Source organism: Phocoena sinus, chromosome 15 (assembly GCF_008692025.1).
Source record: "Phocoena sinus isolate mPhoSin1 chromosome 15, mPhoSin1.pri, whole genome shotgun sequence".
NCBI lineage: Eukaryota > Metazoa > Chordata > Mammalia > Artiodactyla > Phocoenidae > Phocoena > Phocoena sinus.
Window position 1 is genome coordinate 50,168,204 of NC_045777.1, and position 26,451 is coordinate 50,194,654.

Sequence of the window (26,451 nt, forward strand, 5' to 3'; positions counted from 1 at the left end):
TGAAGAGGTGCCCTGTGGTGTTCTGAGAACTGGGTGGGAGGGCCCTGATGGCTGTGGCCCAGTTGACAGGGTTCCCTGGGTTTCAACCCTCCTCTTTGCACTTGGAAAGGGGAGGGACTCCAGGCAGGGGGGCCCTCAGGGCCTTCCTGATGCTGTTTCCATTGTTGGGTCTCCCCCCAGGCCAGGCCAACACTCAGGGTGGCTTCTGGTGACACTGCTGCCCCAGGAGATGGCAGGCTGGAGTCCTGATCCTAGTTAAGAGGGTCTCTGTCCCTCCTCAGGCCCAGAGCAAAGGGACACAGGCAGGAAGATCACCTTGTCCTTTATTCAAATCAATCAGCAAAGTCAGTCCGCGGAAACCCCTCCTCAACCCCAGTTCTTCATCTGGAAGAAGCCAGAGGGCAGGGGCAGCATCTCCCTCACTGGCTGGGGCAGTGACCTTGGGCCCAGGTCCTCAGTCTGGCTCCAGGTCCTGGGAGCTGGGTGTGGGCAGGGACTGGCCCTGCAGGCCCCTGGGATGCGGGACGTGGCCAGGTCCCCTGGGCATGGGGCAGGCATCTTGGTCTAGGCAGGCATCCAGCTCCACCTACCAACCCCGGTTTTCCTGCAAGTGGTGCTGGGGCAGTGCTGTCTTTGGAGGCCATGGGGCAGGTGCCCTGTGAGTGGTTCCAGCTGGGCCCCAGGGTGCTCCAATACAGCAGCCACAGGAGGCCCGACGGCAGGGCCACAGCAAGTGGCAGATACCCCAGGTGGGCTGCCTGTAGGTGGAACATGGAAGGAGCACCCTTCAGTCCAGCTGGGATCCCCCAGGCTGTCCTGCCTCTCCCAGGCCTGGGCGGCCCCTGTGCCGGGCTCAGGGCTCACACCATCCCTGTGGGTGGGGAAGAGCAGTGAGGACCCCCATGTACAGCTGCTCTTCTGGGTCCCGATGGGGACCTCAAAACTTCCCCACTCTCCACTTTCTGCTGCTCAGCAGATTTTGGAGGAGGTGTCCCTCAGCAGGCAACGCAAGGTGAAGCCAGTGTCACCCAGATGTCACCCGAGGAGGCAGATGGAAAGAGTAGGCCAACGCTGAATGAGATTGGGCGCAAGACAAGAAGCTAGTAGCAGTTGGGGGAGGGGGGCACACAGGGCAGAGGGGGGATGGCCCGCTGGAGTGGGGAAGGTGGGTGCAGGCATACCTGAGCTGGGGTCAGTGCTCCAAGGCCGGTCTGAGGTGGTGACTAGATGGGGCATCCAGGGGATGGTGTTGGGGGTCCCAGTTGTCAAGTGGGTGAGGCCAGTGGGGCCGGTTGGGTCCGTGTCCAGGCCCAGCTCGCCCAGGGCTGACCGATTGAGGCTGCAGAGCCAGGAGCTGATGGTGGGGTGGCTGTGAGCCTTCTGCAGGTCCCCCATGTTCTGGCCCAGCAGCGTCGTCACGTTGCCCATGCTCAGGCTCTGCGAAGGGAGCGAGGGGTCGTGGGCGGGGTCAATGCTTGGCCGGAGCGCAGGGGTGAGACCCAGCAGAACACACCTGGAGAAGTGACCTGGGGCCCACACTGCCTGCACACCTCTGACTTTGGGGTGGGTGTTGGGGCCTGCAGACCGTAACCTAGGCATCCTCGTCTAGGCCAGCCCCACCCCCTGACGGGTAGCCCCCGGCCCACCTGCAGCACTCGGGTGTTCAGACTGGTGAAAGTGTCAGTGCCCACGGAGACGTTAGCCTGGGGCAGGTGCCGCAGCTCCTCCACGGGGGCACCGCCTAGGGGCGGGGCAGCGATGAGGGGCGAGGCTTCCTGGGGCGGGGCTTCCGGGAGGCGTGCCCTACGCAGGGCGAGGTCTCACCGAGGTGGGGGGAGGCGTGAAGCTGTAGTAGGCGTCTACGGTTCTGGCGGTGCCGAAGGCCTCTCGGGCCTTGTCATAGAGCACGTTCTTGCGGCTCTGAGGGCAGGAGGAGATGTCCAGGGCTCCGGCCAGCCTGGGTGGGGGGTGAGGCTGATGGGCAGGCCAGAGGCCCCTCCTCCTCTGGACGCTGGGCCTGGCTCCCGCTTTCTGAACCACAGCTTTCCTCTTGCTCTCCGTGCTAGGTTCAGTAGTGTCTCCTCCAAGTTCACGTCCACTCAGAACCTCAGAATGTGAGCTTATCTGGAAATAGGGTCTTTCCTAATTGTAGCTGTAATCAAATTAAGATGTGGTCATACTGATTTAGGGTGGGCCTTGAATCTAACGACTGGTGTCATAAGAAGAAGGAAACTTGGACATGGACACAGTGGGAAGCCAGCTGTGACAGAGGCAGAGATGGGGGTGATGCAGCCCCGAAGCTGGAAGAGGCAGGAAGGAGCCTCCCCTACGGGTTTCAGAGGGAGGCCAGCCCTGCTGACACCTTAACTTCAGACTTCTGGCCTCCAGACTGTGAGAGGACACATTTCTGTTGTTTTTAGCCACTCTGTTTGTAATCTATTGTTACGGAGGCCATAGGAAGGAAGCTAATCACCTACGATGGCCTGGCCTGGGCCCCCACCAGATCCTTCCTTGGCCGAGGAATGGAGGTGGCTCCGAGGTGTGGGGGGTGGGTTGCTGGGTGGGCTCACCAAAACTCCAAGGGCTGGATGGCCTGGATCTGGCGGGGGCTCATCCAACAGAGGCGGGAGCCCCCATTGGCCACAAGCAGGGCACTGGTGATGGTGCCGTTGTGGTCCAGGAACTTCTGCAGGATGACCTGTGGGCAGGGTTCGGGTCTGCAAGGCCAGGGTCAGCGGGGTCCCCTGCCCACCCCCACCCCCACCCCCACCCTCACCTCTGTCTGGTTCTCCAGGGCCCCGTCTGGGGCCAGCAGGGCCACGACCGTGTCCTTGGACGTGATGTGCCACTGGCCAATCTCCGCATGGGAGTAGAGGTAGGCCAGCGAGGGGATGAGCTGCAGCTGCTCCTCGGGGACGCTGCCTGGGTAGACCTGCAGTGGGAGGCAGGTTGTGGTCAGGCCACACGGCCGGCCCACCACCTGCCTCCCACTGCCGGTCACTGGCGCACCTAAGCCAGCTTGGCCTTGACGACTTTCTGGCACTGGGTGGGCAGTGGGTGCTGCAGCAGGGGGTCCAGGTTGGCCCTGAGCACACGCACGGCTGCCCGGGCAGGACTTGAGCTGCACGCAGTCATAGCACACCAGGAAGAGGCCATCGTGCAGCGTGGCTGCAGTGATGTTGCCAGGGATACAGGGTCTCCCTGTGGCAAGGTGGAATACAGGTGTTGAGGACCCAGCTGGTTAGCACTGCTGCTGACTTTGGGCCCCACCTCACTCCTGACCTTGACCCTTCCCAAGCTTGACTCCTAGCCAATAACTTGGCCTGGACCAGACTGACTCAACCCTGACCTTGGTCTCAACTCCCAGTCCAGCCCCACCAGACTCTGACCACTCCCCTCAACCTGGACAGAGACCCTGGGCCAAGCTCAGGAGGTCCAGGCAGAGGGTGCCATGCCTCTAGTGCCCCCACTCCGGGATGAGGAGCCCGAGCAGGGGGAGATGCAAAATCCCCAGGCCATGGTGGCCACACTGACCTGTGTCCCACTTGGGCTGTGAGGGTACCAACTTGGCCTTGGCCTCGAGGAAGCCAGTGCCAAAGCGCCTGGCATCATGCTGGCTGAGCTGCCCTGCCCGTGGCCACTATGCTGCCAAAGAAGTCTAGGCCCACGGCCTGGCGGGCGGGCCTGGAGAGTCCACACCCTGGGGAGGGCCACCAGGGCTACCTGTTCCCTCCTTCCTCCCCACAGACAGAAACTCTGTGACGGGGAGCGACTGGGGACAGCAGTTGGGCATCAGAGTGGCAGCCGGCCGACCATCAGGCCTGGGCAGGCTGGTGGAAGGTTGGCTGGATCCCCACCCACCCCGGGGTGCTGCCCGACCTCCTGTAGCTGCATCCACAGGCTGGGGCTGATGTCGGTGGCTACGGGTCCCAGAGCCTGCAGCCCCTCCAGGTTCCAGGAGCCAGAGGGCCTGGTGTGCGAAGGGGGCTCTGTGTCGGGCCCTGAGCAGCACCCAGACCCCTCAGACCGCCTACCCTCCCTGAGTGCCATTCCCAGGGCCTGCCCAGCAGAGACTCTCCCACCCCAGGCCTCTGGGCACCTCAAACCCATACCCCATAGGCTGCAGGGTCAGAGTGGGGTGGGAGCGGGGTCAGAGGTTAGAGGTCAGTGGGGCTGTGGACATTGATCTCCAGGCTGCCTCCTCTATCAGGTGGAGGAGGGGAAGCCTGGGCAGATGGCATGGGCCCCCACTCACCCGAGCCTGGTCCTGCCGCTGGCCAGCAGCCTGTGAGGGCGGCCATCAGCTGGGGACAGCGCCGCAGGTTCTGCAGCACGTGGGGGTCTGCAGCCATGATGCTGGATGCATCTGTGTCACACACCAGGACCCCGAGGAGCAGCAGGTCAGAGGTGCTGAGGCGCGGGCGGGGCCCTCCCTGCAGGACAGCAGGTCAGCGTAAGCCTGGTCCCACTGCCCGTCACCTGTCCTGTCCTGGCCTGGCCGGCCCACGGTGCCTACCAGGCAGGCCAGGGCCCTGTGCCGCAGGGTGGCCCTCTGGTCGGGCAGGTTGGCCAGCAGCCCTGTGTTGCCCTGGGCTGTGCGGTGGACGAAGGCCTGGCAGTCGGCTTCCCTCACCTGTGTCAGTCTGTGGGAAGGTTGGGGGGCTGTCAGGAGAGGGGGCAACTGGGGGGCCTCCGAGTGACTGAGGTGTCCCTGGGGAGCATGCTCAGCCCATGCGGCTGGGCGCTGGGCGGGGAGGGGCACTCATTCGTAGAGGAGCAGCAGGTTGGTGGGGTGGAGCTCCAAGTTGCCCTGGAGGCCTTGCCGGGTGGCCAGGTTGGCCAGACAGCTGAGCTGGGCAGGGCAGGCAGCGTGTCACTTCCTTGCCCGGCCGGGGGCTTGCCCAGCCCCTTTCCCTCTGCCCATCTTAGGGCCCCCCACCTACCTCTCAGCCCCCGTCCCCACGTCCACCCGTCCCCTCCTTCTGCCTGCTGGCTCTCTGTCCCTGGACTTCATGTTTTCCTCTTCCTGCCTCAACCTCCACAACGAGAACTGGCCTCAGAACGGGTCAAACCCAGCTTGAGAGCCCCCTCCCCTCTCAAACCCAGCTTGAGAGCCCCCTCCCCTCTGGCATCAGGCCCGTGCCCACCCCAGCCCCCACTGCACCACATTGGCTCACTGAGGATCTGCTTATCCGATGCGCCCCTGCCTGGACGTCTTGTCCCACTTACTTGGCCTACTTTGGGGTTGTTTCAGATTTATTACTAATTTTATATTAATTTTATAATAAGACAAAATAATAGCTTTCTTTCCTTCCTTCCTTTTATTAAACTCAGGGACTGGTGACGCTTGGGTCAGCTGTGGGTCCAGGTGAGCTCAGCTGGCCCCTCTCACAGCCCAGGTGGAGGAGAGGCCAGCAGGCTGGAAGATTACTCGCCCTCGGGGAGCCCGGAGGACCTGCCACAGGTGCCAGATGGAGGCCAGGTAGGCAAGCCCTCACCAAACCAAGAACAAGAGGCAGGAGTCTGTGGGTGATTGGTGAGAAGTCCTGGAAACAGTCCAAAGTGGGCCACACTGGAACATCATCCAGGGGAGGGAGAAGCCCACCTCAGAGGCTAACTTCCCGTCTGCTGGGTGACCTGAGGGGTGCATCTTGTGTCAGCTAGAGACAATCTTGCAGCTCTCCAGCACAGGGCCCTTGTGCTCAGGAGAGCTACTCCGTGTCCTGGCACCACATTCCTGGCCCTTGCTGCCTGGGTCCTTTGCCAGGGATGCCTCCCTTCCTGCCCGTCCCTGGGGCCCTTCTCCAGGGAGTCTGCCCTTGCCCTCGACACCCAGGCAGTCTCGGCAGGGGCCGCCGCTGACCTGCCAGGCTCCGAGGAGGACATGCTGCGTCTCCATCCTCCTGATCAGAGCAGCAAGCTGGTCCCGGGCTAGCTGACTGGCCGGCTGGCACCAGAAGCCTTGCAGGAGGGAGGTGTTGGCACTGGGCAGAAAGGAGATAGACAGTGAGGGGCAGAGGGAGTAGGGGCCCCAGACTGCAGCATTTGGGGTGGAGGTCAGACTCCTCAACACAGGGTCGGGGTGAGAGACCCAGGAGGTGTGGACAGCAAGGCTCTGGCTGTCAGCATATGCATACCACACATTTCCCCTGAGGGCGCCCTGTTGGTGCTGGACTCTGAGCTATGAGCAGGGCTTAAAAGTGGCCCCTGTCCAGACTCAGGGTCTGGTTGAGGCCCAGTTCCAGAGCTTGGGGCTCTGAGGTCCCAGCGATGGCTGAGGTTTTGAAGGGCACCTGTTGGGTGACTGCAGCCAGGCCTTCCTCGTGATGTGAATCTAGTAAGATCCGTGCACAGGGGAGGGTCAGGTCTCATGAGACCTTAGCCTGGGCCCGGCTGGTCCAGCTTGGCCTCCAGCCCTGCCTGATCAGTCAACTGACGGATCAATTGATTGATGGCAGATCAGTGGCCTCCAACCCCCACCAGGACAGAGTCTCAGTTTGGGACCTGAGAGGGCAGCAAAGCTTGGGGCGGAAAGAAGAAAGCTGAGAGGCCTCAGGACAAGAAGTGATTGTCGGGACTTCCCTGGCAGTCCAGTGGTTAAGACTCCGTGCTTCCAGTGCAAGGGGTGTGGGTTTGATCCCTGGTCGGGGAACTAAGATCCCACATGCCGCATGACGCGGCACCCCCCAGAAAAAAAAAAGTGATTGTCTGCCGGGCTGAGGTGGGGGACCCGGGCCCCAGCCAGCCGCGATGGCCTGGGGTCCTGTCCCAGCCATGTGGGTGTGACTGATGAAGGACACCAGCTGCCCTGAGCCATCTCCAGCGAGTGACCTGGGCAGGCAGGGCCAGGCCCCCCATATAGGAGCCGGGAGTCAGTCCTGCCCCGGCCATGCCTGGGCCGTCAAATGCAGACCCTGGAGATGGTCCCTCCTTCTCACCCCCACCCAAGCCTGCCAGGGAATCTGCTGGGGAAACTTGATTGTGACTCCGAACCTGCACTCACCTGGCCCACAGGTTGGCCCTGCTGACATCCAGCCCTCCCTGGGTGGCACCCTCGGCCTGGGGATGAGAGCAGTGGGCAGTGAGTGACACCAGGAAGGCGAGGCCTGGGCTCACCAGGGCACTTGGAACAGAATAGGCCATAAACGTCTGTGTGGGAGTGTCCAGGGTCGGTCTCCCCAGGGCTCCCTGTGTCCCGGGTGGGCCTGTGACAGCCCCAATACGGAGTCCTTGGGAGCTCCACGGTGCTGGTCACCTGTGTGCCAGCCTGGGTCTGAGCGTGCTGTGTGACCAGGTGAACACGTGTGGCAGTGTGTCTACCTGTATACACGACTGTCTGATGCTGTATGCCTGTGCCCCTAATGGTACGTACAGTGGTGGTGGTGTATACACAAGTATGGTGGGGTGTACATGTGTGGGATGGCATGCATGACTACACAGTAGACCTGTGTGCCTGCTGGTGTGGCAGTGTATACATTCTGTGACGATGTGTAGCTGGTGGCATGTGACTGTGTGTCTGGAAGCATGTACACACCTATGTGATGGCCTGTATGCATGCCTACCAGTGTCCACGTGTGTGCACCTTCTCCCTCCACCCCCTGTGTCTCTGTCTTCACAGTCTGAGCCCTGAAACCCCCGAGCAGAGGGACAGTGGTCAGCTACCACCTTCTCCTGCTCCCCGGTTGCTCAGTCCCTTCTAGCCATGGCCCGCTTTGTCCCTGCCTTGTCCCCAACAGGACCCCCACCCGCAGTGCCCCATCTGTGCCACCCCCTTCCCTTCCCAGACCCCCAGTAGAGGCTCAGGAGGAAAAAGGGTGATCCTGCCACCCCGAGGAGCCGGCCATGGGAGCTGCCCCCCAAGGGGGGGAGGGAGAGTCATCTCACCTGCTCTGGGGCCCATGGCTGTGTGGTGCCCACTGGTCATCCTGGCAGGAAGGCACCGGGGTCACAGGCAGCGGGTCTGGGTCAAGCTGGAGAGGAGACAGGAGGTGGTGAGGCCGGGGCAGGGTACAGAGGGGAGGTCACCACCCAGGGTCACACAGGACAGGTGCCATGCAGGGCAGGTGACCGCGAACCTTGGGCTGCAGCCGTGTCTCTTGGTCTTTCAGGAGGGCACAACCCACAAGCAATGTGTCTCTGGAACAAAAGGGAGTAGCAGAGGGGGAGCCAGGCCAAATCCCGGCTTTCTTATCACAGGTCAGGGCTCAGGGGATCTGCAGCTGGGCTGCTGTGTCTCCAGTGGACAGCTCTCTCAACAGCTTGGAGGTGGGGGTGAGCGGCGGTCCCAGTGAGTCCCTGCAGCAGCTGGGGTGAGAGGCCTGCTGGCCCCCAACCTGCCCTGGTGCAGCCCCAGCTTCACCCCCACACCAGGTGGCCCAGGCAGCCCCCTTCCCTTCTCAGGGCCTCGGATGCCCAGTGAGACCTGGCCCCGGGCACAGCCCATGCTGCAGCCTGCTGGCAGCTCTGGCCATGGTGGAGACTGAAACTGAGGCCTGGGGAGGGGTTGTGCCAGGGAGCCTGGTCCACACTGCTGGCTCTTGGACCATGGCCTTGCATGGGCTGCTGGCTTGGGGCACCTGTGGGCCTCTGGACTCTGCATGGCCCAGGAGGAAGATGGGGAGGTAACCGCCCCAAGTGGAGGCCAAGATGGAGGCTCAGAGGGGCTCAGCTACCTGCCCAGGGCCACACAGAGGCCAGACTCACAGCTGGGACCCTGTGCGTCCAGTTGGTCATGGTTCCCGTCCCACCCCCGCCCCTCACCTGAGCACCAAGAACTCTGTCTGTCCTAGAAGGAGGCTGCTCCAGGTCCAGGCGGCAGATATCAGAAGCGGGGATATTGTAGACGTGGCGCCAGGAGCTCCAGACACCAGTGGTCCCACCCCACTGTGTGTCAGCCCCTGCAACTGAGCTTCGGGGCGCAGGGATGGTGCAGGGTGGGGGCACCACGGTCTCCGCTCACCTCCATGGCTCGCTCAGCACCCTGCCCTGCCAGCCACCCACTCCTGCAGTGATGCCTGCCAGGCAGACTTGTAGGGGAGGGGCTGGGGCTATACCAGGTGATGCAGCCTTGTCAGCCCCTGGAGGCCCCAAGGGCAGTGGGCACCTGCTCCCCAGCCTCACAGGAGCAGGAGGCTTAGCTCCCAGTTGGCGGCTGCCCAGCACACACCCCTCCCCGGGGGGCCTGGCTCAGCCATGACCTTGCCGTGAGGGTCGCACCTGCGTTTGTACACGTGTACACCTGCACTTGACATGTGCGCTGGCATCCGTGTGTGAGCACACACATCTGTGTGCACACGTGGTGCATGTGGTTCATGTGTCCCCTGCAGGGATCTTAGGCACACGTGGCCCCACTGTGGGGCCTGGGTTGAGTGACATGTGGCGTGTTTCTGTACTGTGGATACTGGAGCAGAGCCGGCTATGCATGTCCACACGTGTGTGCACTGTGGGGCAGGGAGGGTGTGCAGGCAGCCTCAATGGGAGAGCTGTGCCTGCCACACATGTGGCCCTGGTGCCCAGCACCCTGGGGCCCAGGACAGGGACGGCTCCACAGGGCAGGTCTCCAAGGCAGAGCAGGAGGTGTGGCCGCGGGAGGGTTGGGAATGAAGGTGCCCACAGACACTTCTTCCCCAGCTGAGGTGGGGCGGGCTGGCTGCCCCAGGCTGGCCCTTGGCCCCAGCTTTCACCACATCTGCCCCTGCTTGGCAGGGCCAAGAGGGCTCTGGGGCCTTGAGCCCCCATGACATGGGTTCAGCCACTGAACAACTACCACCTGCATCAAGGGCCACACATGCCCATCGAGCCAACCCCGCAGACAAGCAGAGGTGCTGACCCTGGGGGACCGACAGCTGGAGGGACCAGCTGAGGATCGCTCCCCGGCCCCTGGATAGGCCCCATGGGAGTCCAGCTGCAGCATCTAGAGCTGGAGGGCACCCAGAGCTTGTGGTGACAGCCCCTCTCCCCTGAAAACTGTCCAGTGACTCCCCGTCCAGCTGGCCCAGGATGGGCTTCCAAGGGCCCCTTGGCCACCAGGAGGACCAGCTCAGCTCCATCTGGCAGGGTGTGTGGCAGTGAGGCCAGTGACCCCCAGGGTCTGGAGGGGGGCGGGGTCCAGGGAGCAGGTCCCACTGGAGGTGGGCAGGCTCACCCTGGGCTCTAGCACTGACCCCCTGAGGCTGGCTGGTCAGCTCTGGAGCAGTCAGTTTTGGCTGAGGGCTTGCTGGAGCTCTGGGTGCTGAGGGGTCTGTGGGGGTGGGATGTCACTTGGTGGTGGGGTCTCCACCCACCCCAGGGTCCAGGCCTGGCTGAAGGACACTCCCCATAGGCCAGTGAGTGCAGGAGGCCAGATGCTGGCTGCCCCTTTTGGGTTTGGCCTCTAGGGAGCCCAAGGCCCCGGGTGGACAAATGACCACAGCAACAGAGCAAGTGCTGGGCTGTAGAGAGTCACACCCATCCCCAGCTCTGTCCCGTACTGCTCTTGGAATCCGGCCCCCGCCAGCAGCACGGCACAATGCTCGCCGTACACACGAGGAGACTGAGGCCCACGCTGGCTGACGGCTTGTCCCTGTCCACACAGAGTGAGCAGGGGCAGGGTTGGGCACTTGGGTGTGCTCCTGACCTGACGACATTGTGCCCGCTGGAGCATGACTGCTCATGGGCTGCCCCACAGTAGGCTGTGGAGGGTAGATGGACTGGGTGGACCCCATGTCCTGGGGCCAACGGGAGAGGCAGCATACCTGTAGGCAGCAAGGTCGGGATCTGTGGTCCTGGGGGTTCTCAGAGGGGCTGACAGGGCTCTTCAGGGGGAGGAGCCAGGCTGTGGGGAGAGGGGAAATATACATGGAACATCCCCAGGGCAGTTCCTACCCATGGGCCCCTGTTGCCCTTCCATCCTGCCTTCCCTCCCTCCGTGGCTGCCTGTCTGTCCAGTCTACCCCTCTTCCTGTCTGTCTTGTCGCTTGCTCTGCAGCCTCAGCCCATGGGCCCTGAGCCAGGCTGTCATGCCCAGGTCAGTGCTCTGCGGCAGGTCACGCCTGCCCTCCGCTCTCCCCTAGGCCCCTCCTCAGCCAACTGGTCCTACCCTGCAGACCATCAGTCAGGGTTGTCCCAAGGCCCCAACCTGGCTGACCTCCTCAGGCCATTTGGCAGTAAGCAGGGGCTGGAGCCCCAGGGCCACGTGGTGGCGGCAGCTGTGTGCTCCCGTCCCTGTGGCTGGGGTCGGGGGTGGGGGCCCTGGAGGCTGGGTCCTGGCCCAGCCGAGACTCCTGGCTACAGAAGGGTGGGGATGGGGGTGACCCTTGGCTCCCTGGCCTCACCAGCAGCTTCCTGGGACCTGAGCGGGGGGACAGCAATTATGCCAGCCAGCTGAAGAAAAATGATTCTCTCTGTCCTGGCATGAGAAACGCCCTCCAGAGTTCAGGACCTGTGCCCTAGGGAGGGCCCCAACATGTGGCCAGTCGCTGGGGCACAGGGAGGAAGACCTGGCCACCCTTTGGGGTGTTGGGGGGTAGCCCTGCCTGAGCTGGGTGGGGAGGGGCCCCTGGGGGCACCTGGAAGGAAGGGCTGTCAGGGTGGTCCTGGCTTGGCCACAGCCCCCGTAGGTCCAGACCCTCTGGCAGGTGCCAGCAGTTGGGAAGCACCTGGGTGTGTCCATGGGAAATGGAACTTCCAAAGGTCACCGCAGTCTCAAGAGGACAGGGCTATGAGGGGCCGGGGTCAGCAGTGACCCCGTGTGGCAACAGCAGGCATGACAGTGGCTGAGCACAGCCCAGAGGTGTAGGGGGTGGGGCCGTGAGGAGGGGGCGTGGGGAGAGGCGGAAAGCCTGCACAAAGTGGGCTCACGGCCCTGAGTCCTTTGGGGACCATTCTTTCATTCTCTATACACACTCACTGAGCAGGGTCTGTGGGCCGGGCCACGCTGGGGGTGAGGGGCTGATGCTCCACAGGGACCTAAGGAGGACACAGTGGTGAAATGCTGAGAAGGGGGCGAAACAGGTAAGAGTTGATGGCAGAGGAGGGCATTCGGGTGTGGGGGGGCAGATGGTGGCGGGGAGAGGAGGGCAGAGGGTGAAGGTAGTGGGAAGGTGGAGCAGAGCGTGGTGGGGGGAGAGGTGGGGCAGTCCTCAGCAAGGAGGTGAGGTGCTGGGAGTGCCAGGAAGGTGATGCTCTCCCACCCCGCCCCCATCTGACGAGAAAGGGTTGTGCTGGGCACATCACAGTAGCCATCCATCTGTCCGGGCTGCTGCCCGGTGGGTCCCTCCGATCCTGTTACAGATGAGGAGACGGGGGAGCAGAGGCTGGGACCTGGGTCTCTGCAGAGGCCCCATGCGGGGTGGGGGGGCTGCCTCTGGCTCCACCCGGGCTGAGAGCTTGCTGTGGTTACAGGTGGGGTGAGCCCAGGAGCCCCACAATAGGGCCTGTCTGCCTTGGCCGGCCAAGAGGAGGGGCCTGGCCTAGTTGGGCACAGGGACATGGTGTGTGACCTCAAGCTGGCTGGAGGCCTAGGCGCCAGCCCTCCCGTGGCATTCTGAGATGTTGGAGGGCCCCAAGGTTTGCACTGTGAGGGCAGCAGCTCTACGGAGAACCCTGGTGGGACCAGGTGGATGCTCTGATGTTTTGGCTGTGGGTCTTGGGGTCCTCCAGGGATGCAGCTGACCCAGCTCTGTCCCCTACTCAGAGCCCAGCCCCCACACCAGGGCTGCAGGGTGTTCACTGTATGGGGGGTGGGCAGGTCAGCAGCTAGGATTATAAGGTCTGTCCTGGCTCCTGCTGGGGTCTAGGGCAAAGGTCTGTCCAGTGAAGGGATGGGGTGGGGGTGTGAGCCCCCCTGAAATCCCCACATCAGGCACATTCATGGTCACTTGCAGGGTCAGTCATTGAGCGTTTATTCCCAGTTCTCAGAGTTCAGCTATGGCTGGGGAGGCGTGGCCGTGTTGTGGGGATGGAGGAGGCGGGGGCTGGCGGGCTGCCCTTGCTCCCAGCTGAGGTCCTGCCTGGAAATTGCCAGGCAGGTGATGGAGGCAGCAGCCGCAATTAGGGGCCCGGAAGACCCCATGGAGCAGCGCTCAGGGCAGGCCTGGAGGGATGGCACGTGAGGTGGGGGCTGAGGAGTGTGGCCCACACCCACCTCCATGTGAGACACTCAGGATGCAGGTGGAGGGGGCAGAGTCTAGCAGAAGCAAAGGCACAAGGTCAGACGGGCCTAGCAAGGAGGGTTGAGGTCTGCAGATGGAGAACCCAGCCAGGCTGGGGTGATGGCCACAGAGGGTCCAAGCAAAGCAGCGTGGAGCACGGTGTTCTGGGGTGTTGTCTGGGGGCCCAGGAGGAGCCCACCTTGAGGGTGGCCCAGGTCCTGGCTCTGCCTCTTCCAGGGTGACCCCGATCAAGTCTACAAATAAGTTCCTGGGGTTGAGGCTCTAGAACCAGGGAGGTGCTCTGGGGCAGTTTGTGGGGGTTGGGGTTTTGGGAGGGAGGCCCATGTGGGTCCCACAGCCCAAGAGCTTAATCCTCTGGAATTGCAGCTGCCTGGCTCCCCCTGCTGGCCCTGCCGGCCCCGCTCCAGGCCTGGCCATTGCAGGGATGTGTCCAGGACTCTGACCTGCAGCCCCCAACCCTTGGAGTCCCAGCCTGCCATCCCCACCCCAGCACGATGCTCTCAGTTGTCCGGCTCCAGCGTCCACTCCGACAGCCACTTCAGGCAGGAGGCCCGCTGTGCTTCTGTCTCAGGGAGCTTGGCAGGGGGCGGTGGGGGCCGGCCCGGCCCGGGCAGGGGCGTGGAGGGGCTGCAGGGCCTGGGGCCCCCTTCTGTGGGGTCAGGGTCTGGGGCAGCCCGCAGGACCTGGACGAGCTCGTCCAGTGGCTGCACCAGGGTGTGGGGGCTCCAGCAGGCATCGAGGGTGGGCACGAAGGGGTCGGGCGTGCAGGCCTCCACGCACTCGGTGCATGTGGGGATGCGCAGGTAGAAGGCGTGGAGCATCATGCGGAAGGGCTGGTCCTCCTGGTTCGAGGCCTGGCCATAGGTCTGGTCCCCCACGATGGGGTGGCCCAGGGCGCTGCAGTGCACGCGCAGCTGGTGCGTCCGTCCTTTGGGGAGGAGACGGGGCCAGTCAGGCGGGGGCGCCACCCCATGCCCACCCCCTACCCATTCACGTCATGCCCAGCACCGTCCTTGAAGCCTCACACAACCCCTGGGGGCAGCAGACCTCCCTGTTTCATGCCACAAAGACGTCAGAACTCAGAACAGAAGCGACTTCTGGGGTTGCCCCTGGTGAGGCCAGGGCGATGCTCGATCAACTAGAGAACCCAGGCCAGAGCGACCTCGTACAGGGCAAGAGGCTGCAGGCTGTGAGGCTGAGTGTGGGGAAGGAGTCAGCCTGGCCAGCAATGCTGGGAGACCCTGGGCAGGTTCCTTTCCTGTGTGATGGGGACACTTCGGTGCCCTGTGCCAGGAGATGCCCAAGGCAGGACACCATCAGCAGATAGCAAGGAGACCTGGGCACACGCGCCCTGGACACACCCGTGAGAGGCTGCAGCAGCACTTTGGAGACAGGATCACCTGCATACAGTCCGTGTTCCAGGACCACCAGCTCAGTGAGGCTTGGTTTTGGGTTCTCACAGCCTGAAGGGAGCAAGGAAAGCCCAGAGAGTTGGCTGGGCCAGCTCTATGGCTGAGTCCACCCCAATCCCAGGTCGCCTGCCCGGGTTGCCCCAGCCTACCCAGGGTCCCCACTGGACGACTGTGCCCCTGGCTCCCACCCCGTGCCCTCCGTACCCTGTGTGCCCTCAATGCACATGGTGTGGGTCCGGCCTTCTGTGCTGTTCTTGCCAATAGCATAGCTGATGGTCATTCGGCTTTCCTGGACGTGCCCCCGCACCTGCCAGGAAGGGGGTCACACGCTGCTCACGGGGTCACCCACCACTGCTGGGAAACCCATCTGACAGCCAGAGGCTATCAAAGTGGATTGAGAGTTGGAGTCTCCTGCTCCAAGGACCAGCTGGGCCTTACCAGAGCCAGATAAGCCTTGGTGACTCTCCGGTCCTTGAAGCACCTGTAGGCACTGCCTGCGGCTGCCTTGTTCAGGGCCACACAGAGTGCCCCGCTGGTGGAGAAGTCCAGTTGGTGGCAGAACCTAGCATGGGGCAGAGGATCAGTGGTGGCTGGGCTGTGGGCCGCTTCCCACCGACGGAGGCTGCTGTGGGTACCTGAACCCGTAGCAGGTGTCAGGGTCGGCCAGCTCTGGGAAGCGGTGCCGCAGCTGCTTCTGGAGGGTCAGCGTCTCCCACCAGGACTTGCTGTCGATGCGCACATCCCAGTGCTTGTTCACCACCAGGAAGTCACGGCTCCGGTACACGACACACAGGTTCTCCACGCTGCCTGGCTCCATGGTGGCTGCAATGCAGGGCAAGTGCATGGAGCAGGGTCATGGGGTGTCCAGCCCACATCAGGGTCCTGCCCACCTGGCGTGGACACCCCTGCTCCCCAGGGCCCTGGGTCTGAAGCCACCGAGGCTGTGTCAGGCAAGCTTGCAGACCTACTGTGTGCCTGCACTCCCACCTCTGAGTCAAGTAGCAGGGTGTCAAATAGCAGGGGTCTGGCCAATATCAGGGGAGATAGTGTTGCCCTAGGCTCTGGCTGTGGGGCAGTCCTGCCAGACCTGGGCCTGGGGAGAAGCAGTCTTGCCCTACAGCCTGCTCCCACGGACCCTTCCCGGACGGGCCACGGACGCGCGATAGGGGCCTTTTCCTGAGTGGGGTGGGGTGCAGGGCAGGGGATGGGGCTCTCCCTCTCCCACGTATACGTCCCCTGCCCTGCCTCCCCTCCGAGGAACCCTCGCCTCCCGCGTCTGATGGGCACAGGCGGAGAGGTGCCCGGCGGACTCCACTGCGAATACTTCCCGCGCCCCTGCCCATTCCGAGATCGACCTGCAGCTGAGCTGCGCCGTCTGGGCCCCCGATGCTGCTGCCCGGCCCTGGCTCCTGCCCTCGCGTCTCCCTGCCTCGTGGCCCAGCAGCCCCGGAGCAGTCACTTGGACCACAGAGGTGCGCCTCGCCGGGCCCAGCCTGGGCGCTCAGTCCCGCCTACGTCCCGCCCACGTCCCGCCCACGGCGCAGACGGGCGGCCGTGCTGACCAATGGAGAGCGCCCGCATCCCGCCGCTCCAGCTCCAACGTAGGACTCGGCCCCGCCCGGCCTGCGCGCGCAGCCACGCCCACGCCCACGCCCCTCCCGCTGACCAATGGCGAGCGTCCGGATACGCCGGCCGTTGATTGGCGGCGCCGGGTCGCTTTGGGCAGGAGCTGCGCGCTGGGCGCGGGAGGTTCGCAGCCGGCGGCGGGCGGCCATGGAGGACTACGAGCAGGAGCTGTACGGCGTCGAGGATGACTTCCACAGCCAGTTCGCGGCCGAGCTCGAGGTGCTGGCCGAGCTGGAAGGTAGGCGTGGGCACTGCCGTGGCCTCGTCCCCCATAGCTCGACAGGGGTCTGGCCCACCCGGGGATTTCGGGAGGGCTGCTCGGAGGGGAGGCGCGAAGGCCGGGAGGCAGCAACAACCTGAGAGAGAGCAGGGCCCTGCAGCGCCGCCGACCTCGGGGGCTGTGACTGTGTGCAGACGAGCTGCTCTGCATGACTGCTGTGAGTTTTCTCTCCGCAGGGACAACCGCCATGTCACCTTCCAGGGACCCCTGGCCCACCGTGGGCCGGCCCCGCCTGACGTTCGAGGAGACCATTGCTGAAGGGAACGCTGCCACTCACTGCTCTCCAGGCGGACCTCCAAGGAACAGCAAGGGCGGTGCCAGGAAGAGGCAGCTGGCCGCTGACATCCACGGGGAGAGACCCCTGCCCCCTAGTATGTTTTCCGGGGGCCCAGAGCATAGGGGTGGGGTTCGAGGCTGGAGAAGGACCTCTGTTCCTTCCATGTGTCTCCCCAGCCCCCAAAGTCAAACGGTCCAGGCTGGAGGCTGCCAGGAGACTGAACTTCAGGTCCGATGAGATGGAAGAGCCGCTGCCTCCTGACTCCCCGACTCAGGACATCACCCCCCCACCGAGTCCTGAGGTCCCTGCTGAACTATGGGGCAAGGGGTGTGTAGCTTGGGGTACAGGTATTTCAGTATCTTGGAAGGATCTGGTTTCTTCAACAACGTCTTGAGGGCTGGGGATTGGGGGCCTGTGGGAGGGCTGGGTAGCCAGCAGTGGATCCAAGTACCTTCCCCAGGAATCCCCAAGATGGTCATGGTCCCTTCCCAGGCCCTTGGACACCGGGGCTGATGTGGGTCTCACTAAGGCCTCGCCAGCCGCCCGCAATCCTGTCCTGAGGCGGCCCCCTGTCTTGGAGGACTACATCAATGTGACCTCCACGGGCGGCGACCGGGCCTTTCTAGTGCTTCGGGCTGACCCAGTGGGCACTGGGGTCCAGGTGGGTGCTGTGCAGACACGAGCGGGGGCCTGGACATCACATCCCCTACCCTGACCCTGGGAACCCCTCTAGAGGTCCATCTGGCCTCTAGTCTTCCACTCGGGAGAGCCATCTTTCTCCTTCACTTTCCTCCTCTTTCTTTTTTTTTTTCTTCTCCTTCTCCTTTTTACTTCTTTTCTCTTCTCCTCCACCTTAGATCTGCTGCCATTCCAATGATCCCTTGGGGTTCCTGGTGAGAAGGGGCTCCTTGTGGCCCGTTGATGCTAGGAAATGCCATCTAGGTCCCTGAGCACTGTTGGGAGGGGGGTTGTAGAAATCCCATAACCTAGAGGAGGGTGACTGATGCTCTCCCTTCCCTGCAGAGCCCTCTTCTTGACATCCGGTGGCGTGGCCGTGGCCAGCTGGACTTGCTGGGTGTGTCCTTTGCCTCCCTGAAGGAGAAGATTGACAGCGAGGTAGGGTCTGCTGGGGTTTGCTGGGAAGGGAGAGGTAGCTCAGGGGTGACTGGCTGGCTGAGCCATCCTGATTCCAACCCCATTGTCTGCACAGCGGCGGCAGCGACTGCTGGAAGAGGCCCAGCGGCTCTCGGACACACTGTGCAGGTGACACAGTGGGCCCCTCCACCTCTGAGGTCCTCACCGGTCCTTGGACTGCTGACCACCAGCATGTATTCTGGGGGATGTGATCCCTGCATGGGGTTAAGGCCCAGTGGCTCAGGGCACAATGCTCTCCAGTCTTAGGTCAGAGGAGGTGGAGGAGGGGCCCCAGCCCTCGGGGGCCTCTGAGGAGGAGCCGGCTGACAGCCAAGATGCTTCCCAGCATTGCCTCTGGGTGGATGAGTTCGCACCCCAACGCTATACGGAGCTGCTCAGTGACGATGTGAGGTCCTGTTTTTGCTTAAGTGAAGTGTGACTGGCTTCTTTGTTGCCGAGAGAAAAGTACTTAGGGCCTAGCAAGTCTTCATTTTGCCAGCCCACAGAGGTGTCAGGATTTGGAGAAGGGATTTGACCAGCCTCGTTGAATTGTAGGTGGGGAAACTGAGGCCAGTACAGAGCCTTTCACCGGTCATCACTTCACCGGTCATTCAGCCTCAGCATCACTGTGTGTGTCTTTGGGCTCATGACAGTAGGGTGACATGAGGGGCAGGCACTAGGAGTCCTTGGTGCTGGTGGCCGCCCCTCCAGGCCGGGCCTCTCTTCTTGCAGTTCACCAACCGCTGCCTCCTCAAGTGGCTGAAGCTGTGGGACTTGGTGGTGTTTGGCCGAGAGCAGCCCACCCGGAAGCCCAGACCCAGTGTGGAACCGGCCCGTGGTGGCAAGGAGGCCACAGCCTCCAGCAAGTGGAAAAGCCACGGACAGGTGCTAGAGGAGATGCTGGAGGCTGAGCTGGATCCAAGCGGGCGGCCCCGGCAGAAGGTGAGCCCACCTGGCTGTGGGCTGTTCTCTGGATGGCTGGCACCTTTGCAGCCTCTAGGGGCCATGAGGCACATTTACTGCCCCCGAGGGTGTAGGTGGAATGATGTCAGAGTCTAGGTGAGGAGTGTCAGCAAGGTGAGCTGGGATTTGTGTCCTTTCTTCTAATGACTTAGATAAGACTAGCACTCCTTGCAGGGCCCTGCACCTCCCCACAGTGATTATGCTGGACTGTGGGTGGGTTCTGGGTGTTAGTCACGTCAGTAACAGCTGTGTCTTTGTCAGGTACAAACGTCACCCACTTCAGGCAAGGCTTTATTCTCGCTCTGCACGACCAGCAGGCAGGGGCTTGTTCTCCTTTGGTGACTGGGGCAGGGCAGGAGAACATCTCTTAGCACTGAGCTTCATGGGATAGGATTTTCAGTCTCTGGGGGTTGGGCCAGGGTCTCCCAGAGTCCGTGAGGTGGTGTGGGTTACAGCATGTTTTCTCCTGCCTTGGCTGCAGGTGGCGCTGCTGTGTGGGCCTCCAGGGCTGGGCAAGACTACCCTGGCCCATGTGATTGCGCGGCACGCTGGGTACTCTGTGGTGGAAATGAACGCGAGGTGAGTTGGGGGAGGGCCAGGTCTCCTTTTGTCCTGATGTGTCTGGTCGAGCCTGGGATACAACCCTGAAAGCCTGGGGGTGGTGGGCTGTGGAATTGTCCATCCTCAGGGCTCACTGGGATTTGGCCGCAGTGTCATGGGGTGGCCTTGTGTAGTATCCGTGAGTTGTACACGTGGTGGCTCTGCCCTGGGAAATTGTCCTGCTGGGGACACTGGCTGCTGCCCTGGCTGAGGCCATGGCTGCCCTGACAGCCCCTCCCTGGCCTCTTGGTTCCAGTGATGACCGCAGCCCTGAGGCCTTCCGAACGCGCATCGAGGCAGCCACGCAGATGGAGTCGGTGTTGGGCACTGGTGGGAGGCCCAACTGCCTGGTTATCGATGAGATCGACGGGGCCCCCACGGTGGGCCTCCTGGGTGTGCTGCGGCCGGGTGGGCAGGCAGTGGGGGCTGTGACTCACCTCCGTCTGCATGTCCCCCCAGGCCGCCATCAATGTTCTCCTGAGCGTCTTGGACCGCCAGGGCCGACAGGAGGCAGAGCCAGGGGGCCCCGCTGTGCCCACGGGCGGGGGGCGGCGGCGCCGGGCGGAAGGGGGGATCCTGATGAGGCCCATCATCTGCATCTGCAATGACCAGTGAGTGGGGCGGGGTGGGGCGGGGTCTCCGCTGGGTGGGCGTGCCCCACGCCTGCTGGGCTGTGGCACGCACCCTGGCGGCCCTGGCCAGGTGGGCTCGCTGTGCAAACCGCTCATCCCACAGGTTCGTGCCCTCCCTTCGGCAGCTGAAGCAGCAGGCACTCCTGCTCCACTTCCCGCCCACGCTGCCCTCCAGGCTCACACAGCGGCTCCAGGAGGTCCGTGAGAGCTGCCCTCCCTCTGCCATCAGGCCCCTAGCCTCCCAGCTGGTCCCAGGATATGGGGTGGAGGTGCTGGGACAGTTTGGTCTCTGGTGGTGGGTGGTTCCAAGCAGCGACTGAGGTCCTTCCTCAGGGATTTTTGGCCTTTGCTCCCCATAGGACAGAAGCTGACCCCTGTTTCTAGGGAGGAGGTGGCTTTAGGGTGGGGGTCGGGGGAACACTCACCCTCTCACTTCCCTGCAGATCTCCCTGCGGCGGGGCATGCGGCCTGACCCTGGCGCGCTGGCGGCCCTCTGCGAGAAGACAGACAACGACATCCGCGCCTGCATCAATGCCCTACAGGTGGGCAGGTGGCCGTGGCGGGGGTGGGGCAGGGGCAGCCAGCAGCCAGCACTCCCCCATCCCCGCACCACCACCGTGTCTAGTTTCTACACGGGTGGGGGTCAGCCACCCTCACCGCCCCCCCCCCCACCCCCCACCCCATGTCCAGTTCCTGCATGGGCGGGGCCAGCGGGAGCTGAGCGTTCAGGCTGTGCAGACCACACGCATTGGCCTCAAGGACCAGCGCAAGGGGCTCTTCTCCGTGTGGCAGGAGGTCTTCCAGCTGCCCCAGGCCCGGAGGTAGGTAGGCCAGCCCCAGTCTGGGATGCCAGCCATCTCTGCCTTTGCTGACGGGGTGTGAGGCTGTACGGCCCTGGGGGCTGCTTGGCTCTGCCTCGGCCTCCCTCACTGTCCCTTCTCGGGGACCTCAGGGTATCGTAAATGTATACAAGCTGGTGCCGCCGGGAGGGAAAGGGTGGGCAGGGCTGGGTCCAGTGTGATGGGGCGGGGGCTCCACTCCAGCCTCAGGGCCCTCTCTGTAGGCACCGCGTGGGTCAGGACCCGACCCTGCCCACCCACACACTCCTGCTCGGTGATGGACACGTGGGTTCAGGGCCCCTCGCTACCAAGGTGCCCCTGACCGCGGCCTCTCAGCGGTTCTACCACATCTTGCATGTGGCCGCTTCTGCGGGTGAGCACGAAAAGGTGGTCCAGGTAACCATGCTCTACCTCAAACCTTTGCGGGGGGCTGAGGGGCAGGAGGCCAGCATCCGGCAGTGTTTCTCATCCCCAGACAGTGAGTGGGACACGCTTCAGATGGTGCTGAGCCCGAGGAGAAACAGGCGGGTGGGAGGGTGGGGAGTGGACATGGGGCATCAGGAGGCTTCTGAGAAGGGGTGGGAGCAGGGACAGGCTGGGAGGAAGGACTGACCCTGGCAGGAGGGGGATGGCCAGCGTGGGGTCGTATGATGGGGTCACTCTGGCTGCTCTTGGGGAACTATCTGAAGGGCCCCGGCAGTAGCTGGATTCTGGATGTGAGCTGTGGGAACAGGGACGTGGGTGCACGTGGGGTGGAGAGCAGGTGGTGGATGCCCCCCATCCCCTGGGAAGCCTGGTGTAAGTTGCCTCCCTGGCTAAACAGCTTTGGATTAGCAGCTGGAGATCCTTGCAAATCTGGAAATCCACTGTGTGGAGGGCAGTGTGGTGGCTGGAGGCGAGGGATTCCCACATGGAACAAGGGTGGGGGCTCTGTGTCCTTGATTCTGGTGAACAGAACTTCCTTTAGGGAGGGCTTGGGGGCTTCTTTCTCACATGTCTCAGGGTCTTGGTCAAACCAGGGTTGGGGTGGCAGGGTGGGCCTTCCTGGCCACCCCCATCCCCAGGGCCCTGTGGCTACTTGCTGGTGTCTGCAGCTGTGCCTGAGACCCTGGGCCTTGCAGGCAGGTGGGAGGGGAAGGGTCCCACTGGGTGGTGCTTGTGCTGTGGGCTGGGGGGGCGTGAGGCTGGAGGGGCTCAGGGAACTGGCCCGTCCACCCGCCTGCAGGGCCTATTCGACAACTTCTTGCGGCTGAGGCTGCGGGACTCCAGCTTGGCAGCCGTGTGCATAGCACTTGACTGGCTGGCCTTCGATGACCTGCTGAGCCGGGCCGCCCACCACGGCCAGAGCTTCCAGCTGCTGCGCTACCTGCCCTTCCTGCCCCCAGCGTTCCACCTGCTCTTTGCCTCCAGCCACGTGCCGAGGATCACCTTTCCCAGCAGCCAGCAGGAGGTGCGCCCCACACCCTGCCCACACCCAGGGTCTAACACCGGGGCCCTGGGTGACTTGGTCCTCGTCTGCCCTCCACCCCAGGCCCAGAATCGGATGAGCCGGACACACAACCTGATGCAGACGCTGGTGTCGGGCATCACGCCAGCCACCCGCAGCCGGGCTACACCGCAGGCGCTCATCCTGGACACCCTTTGCCTGCTCCTGGACATCCTCGCACCCAAGCTGCGCCCTGTGAGTGCCTTGCCTGGAAGGGCTGTGGCTCCTGGTGGGGGCAGGCCCCTGGCCACGCTTAGCACCCCTGCCTGCTGCCCACTATCCCACAGGTGAGCACACAGCTGTACAGCGCCCGAGAGAAACAGCAGCTGGCCAGCCTCGTGGGCACCATGCTCGCCTATAGCCTCACCTACTGCCAGGAGCGCACGCCCGATGGGCAGTATGTCTACAGGCTGGAGCCGTGAGTCTGTGCAGCACCTGGGGTGGGGGTGCCTGGGGGCAGGAGGCTGGGGGGCTGGGCTCCAAGTGCCATGGTGATTGCTCGGCACGAGTCTAAATGCATGGCTTTGGAGGTGTGAGTCTGTTTCCCCATTGGAGGGTGGGAGAGTCAGTCCTAGCTCACTCCTTGCCCAGATGTGACTGGGGGATGGGCACAGCCCTGGGACCTGAGGTTTACTGCAGAGCCTCTCAGTGCCCCCAGGAGCTACCCCCAGAGGGCCCTTGAGCTCCCCAGGGCCCCGTTTCTCTGTCCTGAGAGGGTCGTGGGGATGGAGGACCGGCAGCAGTGGTGTCCAGATGCAGATCCTTGAGGCAGTAATGATGCTGGTTCCCAAGCACCCAGCCCCAGGCCTGAATCCAGGCCATGCCACGTTGTGTCAGTTCCTCCCTTGCAGCCCTCTTCAAGCCCACATACAGCTGGGGAAACAGAGGCTCAGAGTGGATAACACCCCTGCTGCCACAGAGCTGGGTGCGGCAGGGACAGGACTGGACCCGGTCCTGCATTGTTGCATTCCGGCAGTTGGGGTCGGTGCTAGTGAGTAGCTCCTGCCCCGTCTCTGCTGACTGAGTGCCCTGGTGTCCTGCCCTGCCCTCCTCACCCCGAGAGCAGGAACGTGGAGGATGTCTGCCGCTTTCCCGAGCTGCCCACCCGCAAGCCCCTCACCTACCAGGCCAAGCAGCTCATTGCCCGTGAGATTGAAGTGGAGAAGATGCGGCGGGTGGAGGCCTTGGCCCGGGCTAGGGTCGGCCCCCAGGTGAGCCCACCCCAGGCTCTGAGCAGAGCAGGGCCCTCAGAGTGGACACCGTCCTTGGTATGATCCTGCCCAGTCAGCTCTCACTGTACGTGACTTCCTGTAGGTGGACGGGGGTCCCCTGGGGGGCACTGGGGAGAAAGGGGCGCAGCCATCTGCCCCATGCAGCCACGAGCAGCGGCTGGAGTGCATCCTGAAGAGAGCTGCCCTGGAGGAGCAGGTGTGGTAACCTTAACCCTAATGGGGGGGGGGGGCTTGGTGGCCTGCGGGGGGGGCCGCGTGGGCCTGGGTGGGCGACCTTGGAGTGCTATGGTTCTAAGTCCTGGAGGTCCAGCTCCCTGCTGTTCAGCGTGATGGTTCCACCTGGCTTCAGTTTCTCATCTGGGCAGGATGCTGGCACCTCCCACCCTGGACCTGACCTTGGCAGGAAGCAGGCGACTGTGAGGGTGGTGAAGGGTGGAGGGAACACTTGCAGAGGGTCCGCGCTGGGGTGAGGGTAGGGGGCCATTGCCCAGAGGTGCCACGAGACCCCTCCTCCCTGGGAGATGGCCTCTGGGCCCTCCCACCAGGTAGGGGACTGTCCGCTGTGGGTCAGCCCCCGTGAACCTGACTGGCCTATCTCCTTTAGCCCGAGAGGGACTTCTTCGGTCGTGTGGTTGTCAAGAGAGCAGCAGCCCCGAGCACAGGTGTGTGGGGAGGTGGGGGCGGTTGAGGGACTGGGGTCAGGGTCGGGTGGAGGAACGACTGTGTGGCCCCTGCAGAGCACGCAGCCCCTGAGACTGACACGACCGAGCAGCGCATGGGCACCGCGGTGGGCAGGAGCGATGTCTGGTTCCGCTTCAAGGAGGGCGTCTCCAACGCCGTGCGGCGCAGCCTGTACATCAGGGACCTGCTGTAGCCTGGGCCACACCAAGCCCCCAGGATCCATGCTGCCACCTTGGCTGTGCTAGATACTCTGACCCACACTTGACGTCCCCAGGATCTATGCTGGACACTGTGGGGGCCGTGCCAGATCCCCCTGTCCATGCCGGACACTCTGGGGTTGTGCCAGACACCCTGGATCCACACCGGACACCCTGGAGCCACACCAGATGTCCCCAGATACACACTGGATGCCTGGGTGTTGCTTTCTCTCCTAGAAAATGTACAAAAGCATGTACATGCTTGAAAACTCTTTATAAAAGTCACACTTTTACAGAGTCATTCTTTTTACAGGGAGGCGTGAGTCTGGGGTGTGGGGGCCTCACAGGATGGCACACTTGCCCTTCTCCACCCACGGGTTGTTCTTCATCAGGTCGGGGTTCAGGAAGGGGTCCTTGGGGATCCCGTCCTCAATCCACTTGAGGAGCCTGTGGGTGGGGAGGGTAGGGTGAGCACGAGGGCACCTGCCCTCCCTCAAGTGCTGCCTGATGGCAGTGTGTGGGGGTGTGGTCTTGGCTCATACAAATGAGCACAGAGCAGGGAAACGAGACGCAGATCATGGCTGGCCTTGGGTGGGGTGTGGCCGGGGCTCCATGGGGTCCTGGGGACTCACTCAGGGATAGTCTTGGATGACATCTCCCTCTTGAAGGCCAGCTGGTACTTGAGGCTCTCCACCTCTTTCTTCATCTGGGGCACGTCCCACTCCTCCATGGCATCCGGGGCTTCGGAAGTGGCCAGCCTGGGGCTAGAAGGTATGGGAGGAATCAACAGACCCTCCAGATGCTCCATCCCCACTGGTGAGCCCCCTCCCACCCCCCCAACAAAGGGAGGGAGGGAGCCCCCACCCTATCACACTGACACCAGCTCACTGCCTAGGGAGGCCCCCACAGCCCATGCCACTCACCAGGGTACAGGGCTGGAGCTGAGGCCCCACTAATGAGGCCCTGTGTGCCTGCCCTCCCATGGGGCTAATTAACTGCAGAGAAAACTTTCCACCCCTACCCACCAGCAAAGCCTCACCAAGGCTGGGCCTGTGGGTTGGAGAAGGTGGGGTAATGTCCCGGTGCTGGGGGATAGCAGAAAAGGACAGGTCCCCTGACCCTCCACCTGCAAGACCCACTTTCCACTCCCGGTAGCAGAAACCTATCATGTCAGGGATGGGACTCTGACACACACACCCATACCCATACCCACACGTGCCTCCCCCTGCTTTGCATGGGCAAAGCCCACCCCGAGGGCAGGTTAATCCAGGGGCCAGGAGAGTGAGGCTGCTATTTGCATCTCTGGCCAGGGGGCTGGGGGCAAATGCTGGGGATTTTGGGGTCCCAGGCTGAGCAGCTGGTCCAAGACTTGGAACCCCTGCAGCCTCCCACTGCCCAGTGTCTCCTCTGACCTGCCTACAAGCCCCTGGCCCCGTCTCTGAGGGTGGGCCCGCCCATCACAGCCACAGGTTCAGACCTCTCAGGAAACCCGGCCAGCTGCGGCCGAGTGAGGGCAGGTCGCTCCTGTCTCCCTTGATGCAGCCCACTCAAGGGGTCCAGGGAGCCCCTTGCTGTCCTCCATCCCCTGCCCTCATCACTGAGGCTGGGAGCCAGAGAACCGACTTCCTTGACCTGGGAAGTGTGGGCAGGTCCGGCCAGGAGTGTGACCTCGCCTGCCTCAGGCCGTGGAGGGAGCTCCTGGGAGGGTCAGCCAGGAGCGAGGGTGAGAGCCGGGGGAGTAGGGGGACTTTTCAGGGGCAGCCAGGGGGGCGAGCAGGGGCTCCCTCCTAGAGACCCCGAGTTCCAGCACCCCACCCGGCGGCTCAGGTTCTCTGAGAGTCACGTGGGCGGGGGCTTCCCAGGCTGGGGGCGGTGGCAGCCCGGTCCGCAGCCCCCTCCCCCTTCTCCGCCAGCCTTACCTGCGCGCAGCCGCCGCAGCCG

The 26,451-nt window shown here is 63.4% G+C and overlaps 5 protein-coding genes across 10 annotated transcripts; 1 reads left to right on the forward strand and 4 right to left on the reverse strand.

Annotated features, from left to right (window-relative positions):
• Window positions 1-345: 345 nt before the first annotated feature.
• On the reverse strand, window positions 346-5,014 carry LOC116740448 (mesothelin-like protein). Its single transcript, XM_032606095.1, is given in 15 exon segments — window positions 346-758; window positions 1,182-1,437; window positions 1,647-1,771; window positions 1,815-1,957; window positions 2,571-2,698; window positions 2,777-2,932; window positions 3,010-3,096; window positions 3,098-3,201; window positions 3,535-3,635; window positions 3,637-3,671; window positions 3,880-3,970; window positions 4,256-4,292; window positions 4,295-4,448; window positions 4,517-4,643; window positions 4,944-5,014. Coding segments are annotated over 15 exon segments (1,809 nt in total). The 3' UTR covers window positions 346-564.
• An 84-nt stretch (window positions 5,015-5,098) lies between these two features.
• Window positions 5,099-11,260, reverse strand: LOC116739954 (mesothelin-like protein). Of its 2 annotated transcripts, XR_004345748.1 has the most exons (3): window positions 7,885-11,260; window positions 7,004-7,059; window positions 5,099-5,984 (listed from the first exon to the last, which is right to left on the reverse strand). XR_004345748.1 is itself a non-coding variant. In XM_032604923.1 (2 exons), the coding sequence occupies exons 1-2, from the start codon at window positions 7,141-7,143 to the stop codon at window positions 5,657-5,659; spliced, it is 468 nt and encodes a 155-aa protein (XP_032460814.1). In that variant the 5' UTR covers window positions 7,144-11,260; the 3' UTR covers window positions 5,099-5,656. The 2 variants fall into 2 exon arrangements, 1 of the variants encoding a protein (XP_032460814.1); XM_032604923.1 differs by having other exon boundaries at window positions 7,004-11,260.
• Window positions 11,261-12,085: 825 nt separating this feature from the next.
• On the reverse strand, window positions 12,086-16,068 carry RPUSD1 (RNA pseudouridine synthase domain containing 1). 2 transcript variants are annotated; one of them, XM_032606349.1, is made up of 6 exons: window positions 15,919-16,068; window positions 15,199-15,385; window positions 15,002-15,125; window positions 14,768-14,870; window positions 14,513-14,614; window positions 12,086-14,079 (listed from the first exon to the last, which is right to left on the reverse strand). In XM_032606349.1, exons 2-6 carry the CDS (start codon window positions 15,378-15,380, stop codon window positions 13,652-13,654), a joined length of 939 nt encoding a protein of 312 aa, XP_032462240.1. In that variant the 5' UTR covers window positions 15,381-15,385; window positions 15,919-16,068; the 3' UTR covers window positions 12,086-13,651. The 2 variants fall into 2 exon arrangements, with proteins under 2 accessions (XP_032462240.1, XP_032462239.1); XM_032606348.1 differs by lacking the exon at window positions 15,919-16,068 and having other exon boundaries at window positions 15,199-15,435.
• CHTF18 (chromosome transmission fidelity factor 18) lies at window positions 15,119-24,811 on the forward strand. Of its 4 annotated transcripts, XM_032606344.1 has the most exons (22): window positions 15,119-16,427; window positions 16,646-16,840; window positions 16,923-17,073; window positions 17,239-17,407; window positions 17,770-17,862; window positions 17,957-18,009; window positions 18,142-18,286; window positions 18,613-18,822; window positions 19,325-19,422; window positions 19,700-19,823; window positions 19,903-20,054; window positions 20,179-20,272; window positions 20,519-20,617; window positions 20,766-20,896; window positions 21,139-21,310; window positions 22,140-22,364; window positions 22,446-22,595; window positions 22,688-22,818; window positions 23,467-23,611; window positions 23,715-23,828; window positions 24,237-24,294; window positions 24,370-24,811. In XM_032606344.1, the coding sequence occupies exons 1-22, from the start codon at window positions 16,232-16,234 to the stop codon at window positions 24,504-24,506; spliced, it is 3,042 nt and encodes a 1,013-aa protein (XP_032462235.1). In that variant the 5' UTR covers window positions 15,119-16,231; the 3' UTR covers window positions 24,507-24,811. The 4 variants fall into 4 exon arrangements, with proteins under 4 accessions (XP_032462235.1, XP_032462236.1, XP_032462237.1 ...); XM_032606345.1 differs by lacking the exon at window positions 23,715-23,828; XM_032606346.1 differs by lacking the exon at window positions 17,239-17,407 and having other exon boundaries at window positions 16,923-17,047.
• A 40-nt stretch (window positions 24,812-24,851) lies between these two features.
• Window positions 24,852-25,240, reverse strand: GNG13 (G protein subunit gamma 13). Its single transcript, XM_032607122.1, has 2 exons — window positions 25,143-25,240; window positions 24,852-24,957 (listed from the first exon to the last, which is right to left on the reverse strand). Exons 1-2 carry the CDS (start codon window positions 25,238-25,240, stop codon window positions 24,852-24,854), a joined length of 204 nt encoding a protein of 67 aa, XP_032463013.1.
• Window positions 25,241-26,451: the final 1,211 nt, after the last annotated feature.

Bases quoted from the DNA above. Each gene is read 5' to 3' on its own strand.
- LOC116739954 (XM_032604923.1), bottom strand. From the start codon at position 7,143: ATGGCCTATTCTGTTCCAAGTGCCCTGGTGAGCCCAGGCCTCGCCTTC. The intron at 5,985-7,003 runs GTGAGTGCAGGT...CTTTCTGCCCAG, and splicing joins AGGGCCAACCTGTGGGCCAG to TGCCAACACCTCCCTCCTGC.
- CHTF18 (XM_032606344.1), top strand. From the start codon at position 16,232: ATGGCGAGCGTCCGGATACGCCGGCCGTTGATTGGCGGCGCCGGGTCG. The intron at 16,841-16,922 runs GTATGTTTTCCG...GTGTCTCCCCAG, and splicing joins GGAGAGACCCCTGCCCCCTA to CCCCCAAAGTCAAACGGTCC. The intron at 17,408-17,769 runs GTGGGTGCTGTG...CCTTCCCTGCAG, and splicing joins CAGTGGGCACTGGGGTCCAG to AGCCCTCTTCTTGACATCCG.
- GNG13 (XM_032607122.1), bottom strand. From the start codon at position 25,240: ATGGAGGAGTGGGACGTGCCCCAGATGAAGAAAGAGGTGGAGAGCCTC. The intron at 24,958-25,142 runs GTGAGTCCCCAG...CCCCACCCACAG, and splicing joins TCATCCAAGACTATCCCTGA to GCTCCTCAAGTGGATTGAGG.
- RPUSD1 (XM_032606348.1), bottom strand. From the start codon at position 15,407: ATGCACTTGCCCTGCATTGCAGCCACCATGGAGCCAGGCAGCGTGGAG. The intron at 14,871-15,001 runs GTAAGGCCCAGC...CCTTCCTGGCAG, and splicing joins CCAAGGCTTATCTGGCTCTG to GTGCGGGGGCACGTCCAGGA. The intron at 14,080-14,512 runs GTGTGTCCAGGG...TCCTCCCCAAAG, and splicing joins GCTGCTGCAGCCTCTCACGG to GACGGACGCACCAGCTGCGC.